At 33.9% G+C, this 14,766-nt stretch overlaps 1 protein-coding gene and 1 non-coding gene across 3 annotated transcripts; both read right to left on the minus strand.

Moving 5' to 3' along the window:
- Nucleotides 1-1,165: 1,165 nt before the first annotated feature.
- TRNAR-CCG (transfer RNA arginine (anticodon CCG)) lies at nucleotides 1,166-1,238 on the minus strand. Its single transcript has one exon. It is a non-coding gene; the product is annotated as a tRNA-Arg (tRNA).
- Nucleotides 1,239-4,606: 3,368 nt separating this feature from the next.
- On the minus strand, nucleotides 4,607-11,780 carry LOC107787829 (thiosulfate/3-mercaptopyruvate sulfurtransferase 1, mitochondrial). Of its 2 annotated transcripts, none has more exons than XM_016609435.2 (12): nucleotides 11,345-11,780; nucleotides 10,741-10,929; nucleotides 10,518-10,577; nucleotides 10,241-10,303; nucleotides 9,794-9,918; nucleotides 9,551-9,713; nucleotides 8,508-8,567; nucleotides 7,828-7,886; nucleotides 6,282-6,363; nucleotides 5,424-5,487; nucleotides 5,092-5,159; nucleotides 4,607-4,970 (listed from the first exon to the last, which is right to left on the minus strand). In XM_016609435.2, exons 1-12 carry the CDS (start codon nucleotides 11,429-11,431, stop codon nucleotides 4,869-4,871), a joined length of 1,122 nt encoding a protein of 373 aa, XP_016464921.1. In that variant the 5' UTR covers nucleotides 11,432-11,780; the 3' UTR covers nucleotides 4,607-4,868. The 2 variants fall into 2 exon arrangements, with proteins under 2 accessions (XP_016464921.1, XP_016464922.1); XM_016609436.2 differs by having other exon boundaries at nucleotides 10,741-10,926; nucleotides 11,345-11,706.
- Nucleotides 11,781-14,766: the final 2,986 nt, after the last annotated feature.

Consider the following 14,766-nt stretch of genomic DNA (forward strand, 5'->3'; position numbering starts at 1 on the left):
TCATAGGATTCTGGTTTGCTTCCTATACTACCTTCAGCTTTGAAAGAATGTATATGATTCAAAATCTCAAGGCATGATGTTCTGAAGAAGACATTTCGTAGCACTTCACTATTGGATCGTTTCAGATTTCCGGGTTGATACAGCAAAAGCAGACCTGGGTTTGTTTCAGGCTTACAAGGGAAAATACTGCACCTATTGATCTAAATTTGCAAATGGAAAACCGTGTGACCGTGATCCTACTAACACATTTTACAATGTGATCTACTGTCCCTAGTCTGTTTCAGTTAGTTGCATTCAACTTGGGATACCAACCTGGAGGTGACAAAAGGATCATTACTATCCCAAGTGTACTTGCTTTAGGGTGTTGCCGAAAGAATCTAGCACCTAGAGATCTTTTGATTCATTCTATGGTGAGCCCCCATCAACCCTCCACATATTTGCCTATTACTTCCTTGTAGTATACTTATCCATTGTTTATCATATATATATGGTTCAGGAGTTTGAGAGGATTGAAGGGTTTGCTTGCAGATTACCAGTGGGGACTTGGAACTGTCGCAAAATACAATTGATAACTACGTACGCTAGCTCTCATAAGTAATACATTTAGATATAAGTGGTTGTCCTCCTGTTCATAGCTATCTACTAACCTTTTGAATTTGTACGAACCTACCTTCAACATACTATAATATTGGAATATTATGGAGGGGGTTAGCCCACATACATATATTGGTATGCCCTTTCCCAATGTACTACTTGTTATCCGAGAATATATGGTAAGAGAAAAGCAGCGCTCCAACTAGAACTGCTTCAGTTTTATTTGTAGCGGTCAGATTGAAAAAAAGAGGGTGCAGATAAGCCCTGGAAAATGGCAATTTTTCACTACTGGATGTGACCAGCAGACTGGGTACGTTTGTAGAATGCCTGCCAGTCGTGCAAAGAGGAGGTCGTAGAAACTAGTTAAATGTAGGAGAAATTTAATTAGAAACTAGTTAAATGTAGGAGTCTCCTCTTCTTGCTTACTCTTTTGAAGAAGTATAAGGGTGCATAATAGCGTCATCTTTTTATTAGTCTAATAATCCAGACCACCGCTCCATTTTTTTAAGTAGTATGTATACACGCAGATTTCTACAGCCAAAAAGATAACAAGGGAAAATGTGGCAGGCAACGATCGCGATGGGACTCGAACCCACAATCTCCCGCTTCGGAGGCGAGCGCCTTATCCATTAGGCCACGCGATCACATATAGTTGTTTTATTAACTTTTTCAATTAAGATTTAAAAACAGACAACACAAAACACTAACCGATCTGTACTTTCATTAATTATTACAAAATGTAGTTTAAACAAGCGGGGGGAGATGGGGAGGAACTATGTAGTTTTAGCATATGGGAGAGTTTTACAAAAGGGGTGACAAAAAAAGGGGGGAAGAAAGTTCTAATTAGGAGGAGGAGGATTGTTAACAAGGTAACCTCTCCAAAGACGATAAAAGAATAATAAGGTGGAGCGACCTCTTTTCCCTCCAAAGTTAACTAATGGCGGCGTCCCACCATTCTTGGCTTCTTTTCCTGATGATGTGGAAGTGTCAATAGAATTAGGTAATTCCTCATGAATATGACCACCACCTCTTTCAAGTTTTGATATAATCTCTTCCACTACTGCTTCCTTCTTCTTATTCACGTCGTCATCTCCTTTTCCACGCATATGATCACCCTTCATGTCATCTTCATCCGATTGCTGTTCTAATTCCTTTATTTCGTCAATATTCCCTACTCCTGTTATGGGTGCTTCATTGCTTTGTGCCTCACCACTAATTTCTTCCACATTGGTAATATTGTCGTCCTTCATTGCGGCAGCCATTCTGTTTTATCTCCTAGTCTTTTGTATATGTAAGTAACACTAGGCATATATATAGATATTGGAAGGGTGGGAGCGGTTAACCAAACGGTGGCAGCTTTTGGTTTTCAAAAGAAGCTAGCATCTAACGTTATGACCAACCATCGATTTCTCTTTCTGCTCTACCCGACTATCCCCCCGCCCCCAACCTACCACTATTAGGTTTCTATTCGTATGATCTTAAGGACTAAAACGCTGTATACTCTCTGCATAAAAGGCACACTCTACTCATATGAAGTTAATATTCTTTCAATTATTACTATTAAGTTTCCAAATATACCATTTTGCACTTTTAATTAAGGTACCTTCTTTTGTCAGTCCCAAAATCGATCAAATGGGATTCACAAGACATTATTTACGCTTTGCGGCAAACGCCACCCTTCTTATTCTTAATACGAATGTCCCTGGTTGATTAATACAAATCTATATCTATACTATATTAGAAACATGAACCTTAAATTACTTAAATACCCTTTTAAAAAATCCTACTTATTGAAAAATAAAAAATAAAAAAACGTAACGCCTACAAGAGGCCCCAAGCAACGTTTCAGACACAGCTCACATCCATTAGTTGTGAGGGAAAAGAGATCATAAATAGCTAACTCCAAAGGGTACTATTGCTGACTAAACTACTCGGTACCAGTCATACCTATTTAACCAAACAACTTGCTTTTGACTGAATCAAGATATGTCTACTGTATGAGAGTATACTTTAAATTGCACTAAAATTGTATTCATTTTGAACCTCTTGATATTGGATCCTGAATTTCACCTTTGCATTACCCATCTTCAAATTTGGACATTGACAATTTACTCCACTATTTATCATGTTGTCCTCCACAATATTACACGCAAATATAATGGATAACCAAAAATTGAGTATACCTTGTAAGTTCATCAACTGTATTTTCTTGTACAAATATTATCTTTTGGGTTTGGTTTTAAGAGTTGTAGTTAAAAAGTAGGGATTATTTTTCGGATTAGTTTCTTCATCTATCGTGAGCGAAAAGACACATTGTTGTGACAGGGCAAAAAAGTATATCATCTTGCATTATTTCAATTTCCATCCTTCCTGCTGCTATAAACTCATTTTTCTCTGTCAAATTTTTTATTTGCAATGGATTACGCACGATTTTACTATGTCCAATCCGACTAACGCTTGAGGTAATTAATCTAATCAAAACTACCTTCAACTTTATATACTGGAGTACTTAGTTCTCCAATATATTTATTTTTTGCTATGAATTCAGGCATGGAATCACTGCACAGTACCTTGCTTCTTCAATTAAGATCTTGCACTAATATTCGTCTGTTCCTTTCTAATTTAATTTATGTATTTTAGATTTAGCATATCAATTAAGATGAATAAACGAGGAGCATTGTTCAATACTTGTAGTATATTGGAGTTCTGAAACAACAAACTAGAATTCTAATGCTAATTACGTTTGTGTTGAGTAAATCCCTTTTCTTGTTGAGATGGATAAGAAAACTATAATCCTATCTCCAACTGAGACCACTCGACCGAGTCATCCACTTAAAAATTCGATGCAAAAAATTACTAATTGTAAATTCAGGAATAACTTTAATTGCTCTAAGAGAAATATGCACTTGACGACCTTGACACAAACAATTGAAGAGGAAGATAAATGAGTTATACAAAGCAAAAGGACGAAAAAAAACAATGAAGAGTAACATTCATTAACTAAAATTAATGGTCTTTATTTTAGTGAAAAAGAATTATGGATTAATTTAATTTGTGAAGTTGTATTTATATATTAAAAGGGTATTATTGTTGGTGAATCAATCTATATATCGTTATTTGTGTTTTTCTTCATATAAAAAGCAACTTGTGCCGGCATAGCGCATGCATTCAAATTTTTAGTTTCGTAGTCTTGTCATCTTCATTATAATCCATAATTGTTCTAATACTTTTATTTTTATTAGTTTTCACATATTATCTACCTATATTTATATATGAACACAACTATTCAATCAAAAAAGGCATCAATGCAATCTATACTACAAGTATAAGTCAATTCTTTGTTATTATTTGTTTAGCTAAATACTAAGGGTGTGTTGTAAATAAACTTATCATACTAATATGTTGGTATTCGCTTGTATTATTCTTAAGTATTATCAAAAGGCGAATATGATAGATCCATTGATTATTTACAAGAACTTTTACTATATACTTTCATATATAATTGACTTGATATACACGTGCGAGAGACTAGTGATTTTAACAATTACCAATATTTTATTTTATAGTTAGTTAAAATAATGAACTGGATGATACGCGTTACACTTTCGAGTGGTTTTTCCTTGCTCCTTATTTTTACTTGTTAAACTAGTATAGTATCTTAAATAATTCTCTATCACGCGAAGTAGTAGAAACGCAAAAGAAAACACTTATTGTTTTACTAGGACTGATGTGCCTCACATACATGCTAAGTATTAAAATATTTTACTCGTTCTTTTGTCTTTGCAATAATATGCATATTTGCCAAGAAATCTCCGTTATAGAATGGCCCCGAAGAACGTCACTTCCAAAATAATAATATCATACCAAAAGTATCCTTTAATGAGTAGCTCCGTATGACTGTAACCTAAGGTAACTAAAATAAAATTACTTGATCCGTTCATAGTCCATTTCGTTATTGGGGCTAGTCTGAAACGGAGTTCAACGAAATGATCAAATGCATAGGCGAAAGAGGTGCATGAACAGCGCATGCTTGTTGCTCATTAAAGACAGAAAAATTGGACTCGTGATCAAATAGTTATAAGTAACTTAAGCACATCTGATTTTCCCCAGCCTACTATATTCTTACTAACAGCCACTCTTTCTGCATTCCCTCTGTTGACATATATACGTGCCATAACTATCTTTAAATCTATGTTCCATTATTCGAGGATACAACGGATCAGGCAAACTTTGCAATGTCATATGTTGATGCACTCTTTGAAAGCATGTTGCATTTACGGTTCAGATGTGGAGACTGGTGCATCTGGATGTCCTCCCCATTCTGTCCACGAACCATCATAGACTGGAACATCAGTCTTTCCAAGTCGATAGAGGCCCTACAAATATGAAGAAACTTTGAATATCTCCATTTTGTGCCAACATAAAATGGAAAATTGGATTCTGGTCATTGACATATAAGAAGATCGTCCCAAAAGAGAAACAGAGAGTTTGACTAACCAAGGCAAGTATGCAAGCTGTTACCCCAGTGCCACAAGAAGTTATTACAGGCTTGTCCAAAGAGATACCTATAGAAGAATAGGTTATCCATATAAGCAACTGGAAAAGTCGGATAATTTATAGAAACACTTCAAAAATACCAGATGCAAAAGGACTAATTTACGTGATTGAATGATTTCTGATCAACTCTTTAATTCAAACGGGAAGCCTTTTCAAATATACCATTACATTGAAACTTCGGACTGCATTAAGTCCAATTATGTACATATGCAAATGCATTAATATTTTATTCTCCCTATGCAAGCCATCAAGCAAGAGGAAGCTGTTCCTACCTTCCTGCTCAAATTTTTTCTTGAGCTCTTCATCAGATAATAGTGTCTGAGAGCCATCCAGCATCTGCATGCAATCACCATAATAAGCCAGATACTCATACATGATTACAGAGCTTAATCTAGGAATTAGTCAGCAGGGATCAAAATTTCGAAACAAAGAGTTCTGCACCACAATGATTACCCTTGGTCGTATTGACAGCGTCAACAAATAGTAGAACTCTGCTTATATATGGTTACAGAGCTTAATCCAGGAATTAATCAGTTGGCATCAACATTTAAAAACAAAGAAAATTATGCTAGAATGGTTACCCTTGATTGTACTAAGGGATTATTCTAGATAGTAGAACTCTACATACTGCTGAAGAATCTCTATATTGTTGGTGAAAAGAAACAAGAATGTAAGGAGGCACTACACACTTAGTCATTAGGTGCAATGTGCAATAGGTGCTCCCTAAGGGGGGGATGAAGATACACATGGCTTATTGTTCAAGCATTGTTGTACCCAGGCATGAGCAGAGGGTAGGATTCACTTACCTCATCGTGCTCACAATTATCTTGGAAGATATGAAGGGAACATCTATCAAATCCTTAGGGTCTTAACAAACAGTCATTGTGACATTATTGTTAAGGGAGAAAGCTTTCATCACTATCAATGTGAGACACCAACAAATCATGCGCTAGATAATATGGATTATCAATGAATAAAGTCAACTCCCACAATTAGATCTAAAGGCCATGCCTCAACAAATAGTCTAACCAGCCAAAATCAAAATCCTATTTCATTCCTCCACTGAAGACAATGGCTTTTAATAGATAAGAATATTGAAAATCACATCTCTTTTACTAGTAGACCTTCACCTGTGCAAAAGGAATGCACTTGCTCCCAGGTACATGACCACTTCTTATTCCTTTTCGAGGCTCTGGTGCAACACCATCAAACCTAAAATGGGGCAAGCAAAAATCAGAACTTTAGATTCAACTCCATTTTCCTGTAAAATGAATTGTAGAAAATCCACCTCAGACATTAAAAAGTTTTTTTTTTTAATCAGGAGACGCTAAAACAGCTTTGATAAACAAATTCACAGTAGTCGACTAGAACAATAGATTTTGATCCATTTTGTATAATACTAACAGCAGATACATCAATTTATTAAACCTAACGAACATTATGGTCCATTCATAGTAGAGCATAAGTGTTCATGTACAAGCTTATGTTAGCTATGCGGTAAATTTATCAGTATCTTGAACCAGTGTTTATCTTGCCAACTTAGAAAAACTAGGAAGTATGCACCTCTTCCTTTCAAAAGAAGCTTACTTCCATCATATCCAAATTAGCACAGACATGACTATGCAGAAACAATTCATTTAATAAGCTTTCTTTGTTCTCTTAAAGTATTAAGGGTCTAAAGTTATTGTTTGTGCAAGAAAATTAATTAAAAGGAATGACCAATTCATTTTATTGCTTTTCGGGCTAAACAACATTTAGCCCAAAACGAAGTAGATGAATTAGTTGGTAAACTCTATTTTTGAGAGTATATCTTCTCCATATCTCAAATGGTCTTTGTTCTTGTCTTGCCTCTTCAGATGGGGAACCGTCTTCTTATTTTCGTCATCAATCTGCCTGTTCACCACTTCCGTCTTTGTTTTCTCCATTGGTGCAAGGACGAATCCCGTAGCAGCACCAGAGTTCAACACTGTTCAGACGGGGTAATTTGGAGAGTCCATGTAACATCGGTATAACTGTAACATTATTGTATTTTTGCTACTTTCGCCTTTTCTCTGTTGTACTCCATAACTAGAATAATTATTTCACTTGTCTAACTCCCCGAGGCGTATTCATTATAGGCTTTACCAAAATTCCAATGTGTTGGTGACAGCAGTCAAGTGAGTTGTAAATGTTGCACTTCATGTTATAAAAGAGAGCGCAGTGTAACGTAGAATTGCGTGCATGTCACGTACTTCTTTCAACCTTAGTGACTAACTCCACCAAGGACCTATAGATGACAAGACATGCCAAAAGATATTACTCACCTGTTCTATCTCCTCAACACTATTTGATTACATATATGCTGCATATCTCTTTTTAACAAACTACACCCTCTATTTACTCGACATAATTTGACAAGGTGCAGAATCAATATTACTTGCATATTGAACAAATTGTTGAAAGAAAGCATCAGCTTAAAGTCTCAAGTTCTGTTGTAAATTAAGTTTCAATTCTTAAAGTTTCCGGAGAAAGAACTAATAGTATTACTCAATTGGGAGGGGGGGATAGTGGATGGTTTAAGAGCTACAACAAAAATGACACGCCCGTGTTTAATCTCATCCAATCATGATTAAAAAAAAAACTTAGCTATTAATGCATCATACATTAAGAAATTAGTTCTCCGACAAACTAAAGTACCTAGCTTTGGATCGAGCATCTATATGCTGATAAGTTGTCTCTTCAATGTTCTTCCGAACCTGAAAGTATAAACATTACATCTCCACATAAAAAAGATAGAACTATTGACAACAAAATCACATCGTCAGTTACTATGGAAAGTATATCGAAAGAAATATCGACTACAAAAATTTGCATTTATTTACTTTTGAAAGCATACAAAAAAAACTTCAATCTGCTTGACATATCTAGCAGGAGGACGAAGAATTTGTCAGTTGGACTATCACCCACTTATAAAACCATTAGACCTAAACATTGATATAGGATCCCTAAAAGAACAACCTTCGAAATCCATGACCCAGATTTACTTGCGGAATTTGTTGTGTTTTACGTCTCACTCATGGGAAGTAGATTTTTTTTTTCTGGCTGAATATAGCTGAACAAATCGTCCAAGGATGAACCAGCAAGCTTGCAATTTCACATTACATTACAATTTGTAAGTTTGCGCATGATCTATCTGTTCCTAAACCTACCATCAGCTTTAAATTGCATAGCGATAGGACATAATGTGATTGAATGCTGGTGAACAGAAGACAGGTTACATATTGATATCCATGCCATTAGCACCAGTTCGACAGTGTATGGCTATACATAGCTCCCAGAAAGAACTGCAGGCAGAAAGCACAACCAAGCACACTAACCTGGTCAAGGGTCCAGATGAGATGTGGCTGAAACTTGGTCTGAAAGGTAATAGGTGCGACCTGCAAACAATAATTTTTATGGTAATATTAAGTAAGGTACATTAGCAGTAGAATTCCAATAGCTATAAGGAATGTGGATAAAACTATTAACAAAAGGAAGCACTCAACGTCCTATTGAAAAAAGTATTTGAGAAGGCATTTTGAGTGTTGCGTACCCAAGAATAAGCCACCCCCTCACTCTCTCACCCCACCTCTCCAGAAAAAATAAAACATTCAAGACAGAGGAAATACTCAATCATCAAACTGTTACTCTTCAGAAAAGAACAAAGCATTCAAGAAAAAGGGAACTGTCAAATATCAAATTCTTTGTTTATTTTGGTACTTTCCCTCATCACTGAACCTTTAGTTCCTGGAATCTTATTTTGGCACTGCGCCCACAAGGATGACAGGAAAAGGAAATTATTGAACTTTTAACACATTATCTCTGATGTTAGATTTACATCCATGGACTAACAGAGACTCAGTAGCTGTCATTTATCCTGGGTTGGGACTTTTATCTCATCATATCTTTATTTAGTAACATATATTTCATATAGTTTATCAGGCGATACCACTTAATAAGTGGATAACTACCTCCAAGTTTTCACCTTTAATTGTTCTCCTGTAAAGGCAGCAACTTCTTTTTAATTTTTTATTTTCTGGGAAAAAAAACTCCTCATAAAGATAGATCGTATTCAAGAAAACAATCATCTCATTAAAGTAACACAAGAAAGATTTGAGATTTTTGCACAGAGAACTTTTTCTTATAACCGAGAAATCCACGACAACAGTGGCCCGCAATTCAAACTCGTGACACGCACCTAATTCACACATCACACCTTGGGGAATTTTCACACAGAGGCCTTGCCACCACTAAATTCTAGTCGTACTGCTTCAAAGGTGCCATGCTATCAGGGTTTAAAAAAAACATTCTTTTTTGTGCATATTTTCTGTTTTAAGATGCATGAGTAAAAGCAGTTCACGGGAAAAAAGCTTTTACTTACCGTCTGTCCTTGATATACTTTCTCTATTGCTTCACTGGCAGCGCTAGCTTTCAAAATTGCGTCACCAGATGCACTGGATTCAACATCATATCCAGAAGCACGCCATCTTGGCAAGCCTCCATCTAAAACCCAAACTCTGTCATGTCCAAAAACTCGAAACATCCTGATTATCCATTTTGTAATTTGTTAGTTATTTTGTACAAAAAGAGCTTCTCTGCCTTTCGCAATAATCAGTTAACTCACCACCATACACGAGCTGCACTGAAAATTCCCTTCCCATCATAGACAACAACCCCATCTTTGTTCTCGATTCCAAGAGCAGACACAGCAGCTGCAAATGCTTCTTCGGATGGCAGCATGTGTGGCAACTGATAACATCAACAGAGAAACAAAGCTTTTATACAATAAAAAGGTGATGTGATCATTTTTTTTTATAAGGTAAAAAGGTGATGTGATCTTTTCTTTTTTTTTTGATAAGGTAAAAAGGTGATGTGATCTATCTCACAAGCATGTTGGAAGGTTACGTGAAACATCTCTTATGGTATAGAACAGATGAGTTCAATGGAAAAGGGGCGGAAGAGAAGTAGAGATATTGATGCAAGAGAAGATGTTCCAAGCTGTGAAAGATTACATTATGCAGCAAAATATTCTCAAAAAGAAGAAAGAAAATTTGGAGGAAGTATGTCTTACATTTGTAGTACGATCAGATATACCATCTACATCAAAGAAGAGTGCTTCAGGAATGTGTGCAACCTGTTCAAATAGAAGTAAAAGCATGCCCCAAACCACATATTTGAAAAAGAGAGAGAGAGAGAGAGAGAGAGAGAGATGAACAAATAAACCTCACAGAGGGGTCTAGTAGAGGGGGAATATTTTCTGTCTATGAATACATTCAATAAAAGCAATGCAGGCATTTGAATCGAGATAAAGCACTTCTATTTAGACAAGTATCAATCAGGGGTAGCACCTGATACTCTTGAAGGGGGTTTCTCTGCTCGTTTGGCATGTACCAAGATGCATCCAACACCTTTAAGAAAAATAAAGCGAAAAATCTCTTTAAGTTTTCTAAGCATTGGAAAAGAAGCAAAAAAGGACTGATTCTCCCTTAATTGTCTATATAGGACAGCACCACCATCTTAAATCCCCGCAGGAAGGAACAAAATATAAAAAAAAAAATCAATCACGCACACCTTCATATCAGGGTTTTTAAGGTTTGCATGGAGCCAGTCAACTGAAACAACAGGTTCATTGGTGGACACAGCTAGTGTTGAGAATGTTGTCCGTATTCCTATCCTTGATGAAGCCACGCAACATGTAACAGAACCCACAACCTTGTAAGAGTAATAGGTTGGTGCAGCTTGGGAGTAGAAAGGTTTCTTCTGCAGGGATTAAGCAAATAAGGAACATTTCTTTTACTAACAAATCAGAAACATACTTGTCAACTTTCAATGGCAATTGAAGTTGGCAATCTACAGGACAAAGCCACGTGATAATGCTAACATGATTTTTACAAGTATTTCTCACGGAATTCAAAGAAACAAATCCCTTTTTATCAAGAACTTACTGCCACTCGTGTTGACAGGTTAACTAAGCAAGTAGAATTAAGTGCAACTGAAATTGTAAAAGAATATAGGAAGGAAGCTAAGTCGTCAATTAAAATCAGATGCTTCGCAAAGGATTGAAATTTATGTAAAACTGTGCATTCATGTGCGGTGAAAAAGATTAAAATTTCGAAAGTCACAAATACATAGACATGAATTTCGCCTTTAATTTGATGTCAAAGCAAGCACTTACAGAAATAAAGAATTGGGGCTTGTAGAAAGTGGAAGGCTTTAGAAGGCGGTGGGCAAAGAGAGTCCTTGATAAAAGCCCCGCTGCCATTTTTGAATGAATTCACAACATAAGAAATTAAGTTAACTGTGGGGCGTGACAGAGACCAAACAATAGAGAGGACAACGTTGTTGTATTGAATACGAGGAATCGTCCGCAGCTAAGCTCAACTCAAACCCTAATCCCACTAGTCAGTTGTGAATGATCGACGATCCCGTGCGTTAACCGCCGGCGCTCTAAAAGGATCCCACAAACTTTAAGACGGCGTATTCCTCACTCCTCTTTTCCTACTTCTCGCTTTTTTATTTAACTAGTTTTATGTACCAGAGTGGTACGTGAAAATATGTTACTTATATTGTGTAAATGTAAAATATTTTATTATACGAGATACAAGTGTGTTGTGTTGTATCTCGCCTAACACCTATTTATAAATAATATTTTTGGTATTTATTCCTTTCGTCTCTTTTGACCGCTTTGTCATGATTAAAGATTTTGTTATCGACATTAATATTCTTCTAATAAGTACAATACATAATTGTTTCTGTGAGAAATCATGTCTTAGCAAAAAAATTATGTTCAACTTTTGAGATTGACACTGTGTTACTATTGCAAATCATAAACATATTCGAAATTATTTTGAAAGAACTAATGTATTTTTTTAACAAAATTAGAGTCTTATTTGTTTCTTTATAATTAGGAATAGTAGTGAAAAATTCGGTCAGAATTTCAATATAGAGCTCTAATTTATATTTATATAACAAACAAATTCCAGGAGTTAATTCTGTAAAATTATTAACGCTTAGACTTTTAGCAAATGAAAAATATATCACTTATTAGGACATTTAAAATTTAGTAAGGATGATATAACTGAAGTATTCATGCAGATAGGTCATATTGGGAAAACAAATAAGCAAAAGAAAGTTATTCTACTATGCTCTTCACTCATGAAATCCCAATCTTGTTCGGGAATTAAGTCTGATCAATTTTTTGTATTCAATGTGATAATTTCTTTCAAGCTTAACTATGAAAATGCTCTCGAATAATATTAAATTATAAAGACTACTTTTTTACTTCCGGTCCTTGGTAGATATGTACTTCCAGCACGCAATAGAGTCAAAATAATTCGATGCTTGGAAAAAAAAAATACAAGATGTAATGTGAGAGAAAGAGGAGATACTTAACTATAAATAACTTAATACATAAAATAACAATAGAACTACATACATTAATTCATATTGTTGTTTTGTACTTCATCTTTAACTTGCTAAAGATTTCCTTGACAATATACTCTTGTGCAACCTGCTTTGGTCCTCCAAAGTTCAATTTAATTATAATATGAGTGACTGTAGTCAAATTATATTTATTCATAACTTCAATCATTAGACGTATCTTACTAATTTGATACTTGTCACACTAAATTTCGTAAAAATATAATCTATTCTGAATAAATATATCAAACAACCTTATCTCAATATTAATTTAAATTAGCTAAATTGGATTAAAAAAATGTACTAAAAAAGGTACAAACTATACAAACGTCACTCAACTAAATAAAAATCTTGTGTTTCTATTACTATGCAAGATATATAGAAAATAAAAAAAATTAATGCATACTACAAGAATAAAAATAATTGAACGTACCTTAAAAACTTTAAAAAATAATAGAATGTAAGGCCTTCAATTATAAATCAATACTATTATCCGTCTTAAATATACGCTTCGCACGAGAAAATTAAAGGCTTTGGTTGCAATAACATTTGTTTTCTAACTCTCCATCATCTAGAAAGCTAATCATGTAATAGTTTGCTTTCTTTGGCTCTTGCACGTGATGTTGTTGAACAAGAATCCGTCGAAACTCATAAAGTAGGACTTTCGTGGGACAAAAAAACCTAGGGTAAAAGACAAAAACAATAAACCTAGTTTTACTAAGGAATTGTTTTTAAGAATAAAATTTTAAGTGATTTTAGAGTCTTATATAGGATATTTTTATATAGTTTAAATAAGGAAAAACTTAATAATCAAAATTGGAGTTGATTTTTAAGTTAGGAAAATAATTAAATTATAATTTTATCCAATATGAAATCTATTTTTAAAGGACAAAAAAGGCGAACGACATTTCGCTAAGGGCGTTCGTGCTTTTAATATAACTAGTTTTAGTGTACGTGCGTTGCACGTGTGCCTAACGTCAATCAGTAAAATATGAACAAAAGGAATATGTAAATTAGGTTATCAAATACTAAGTTTTAAAATGTCTACATTAAGTTAATATGATAAAATAAATAACTCACTATATAGAAAAGTATAGGGAGTTGTCATTTGTTTAAATGAATATCAAAAGAAATAAAAATAATTAATGCCAACTCACATAAAATATTTTTTGTCTTCTAATATTTCATCCTTATAATTTAACATTTGTACCTTTACAATTTGATTCTTAATATTATATTATAACTGATTATATGATGAATATCGGAAACGAATGACTTGATTTTTTTGCAAATTAGTTAATTTAAAGATTTTCTTTGGTTAATTAATTTAAGAGCTTAATTTTTATTTTCACGGTAAAGAGAATAATTTATTTTTGTTGATTCAAATCTTAATATTAGCTAATCCCAAGTTTTAAATATTCAAATATAATTATAATTTTTATCCAATAAAAATTCTATGTTAAGAGTAATAAAAAAATCGCTATGACATATCACTTCTGAATTTTTATGTTAGTATAACCATTAGTGTTACTGAATCTTACCAATCCTTCTCTTTCTTTTATATTCTTAAAATTAAAATATTTTCTTAGTTAAGCTTGATACTCGAATTTTAAAAAAAGAATTAATAAACTTTTGAGATTACTATGTTTTTGATTGCTAGATATTTGTTTTTACTCCCAAACATGATTTAATAACAAAAAATTTAGTTAATATCAAAATTTTAAATATAAGAAAAATAATTGAATGACTATTCTGTTATTTAAAAGAAATACATGTAAACCTTGAAAAAAGACTCATAAACCTGGGAAAAAAACAAGGACTCCTAAACCATGAAAAGGAAAGTAAGGACCACCAAAATTTTATAACAAAAGATACTTGTAAGCCTAATATTAAAAAATGATACTTCTGACGTGATTGAAATTCAATACCCTAAATCTAAATGTAGTTTATGTGAACGACTCCAATTAAATAACATAATTTTTCATATCAAAGTCCTAAGTATTAGAAAAATAATTATGTGACTGCTTTTAAATATTATGAAAATAATTAAATCACTATTCCTACAATTTAGAAAAATAGTTTAAATTACTATTTTGTCAAATGTGAAAGCTAGTTAAGATTTTACCGTATAAACGTTTTTTTCTTTTTTTTCTTGACCTTATAAACTAATAGTAAACA

Source organism: Nicotiana tabacum, chromosome 9, assembly GCF_000715075.1.
Source record: "Nicotiana tabacum cultivar K326 chromosome 9, ASM71507v2, whole genome shotgun sequence".
Classification (NCBI taxonomy): Eukaryota; Viridiplantae; Streptophyta; class Magnoliopsida; order Solanales; family Solanaceae; genus Nicotiana; species Nicotiana tabacum.

Bases quoted from the DNA above. Each gene is read 5' to 3' on its own strand.
- LOC107787829 (XM_016609435.2), bottom strand. From the start codon at position 11,431: ATGGCAGCGGGGCTTTTATCAAGGACTCTCTTTGCCCACCGCCTTCTA. The intron at 7,887-8,507 runs GTTAGTGTGCTT...TTATACTTTCAG, and splicing joins TCATCTGGACCCTTGACCAG to GTTCGGAAGAACATTGAAGA. The intron at 5,160-5,423 runs GTAGGAACAGCT...ATTCTTCTATAG, and splicing joins GAAAAAATTTGAGCAGGAAG to GTATCTCTTTGGACAAGCCT.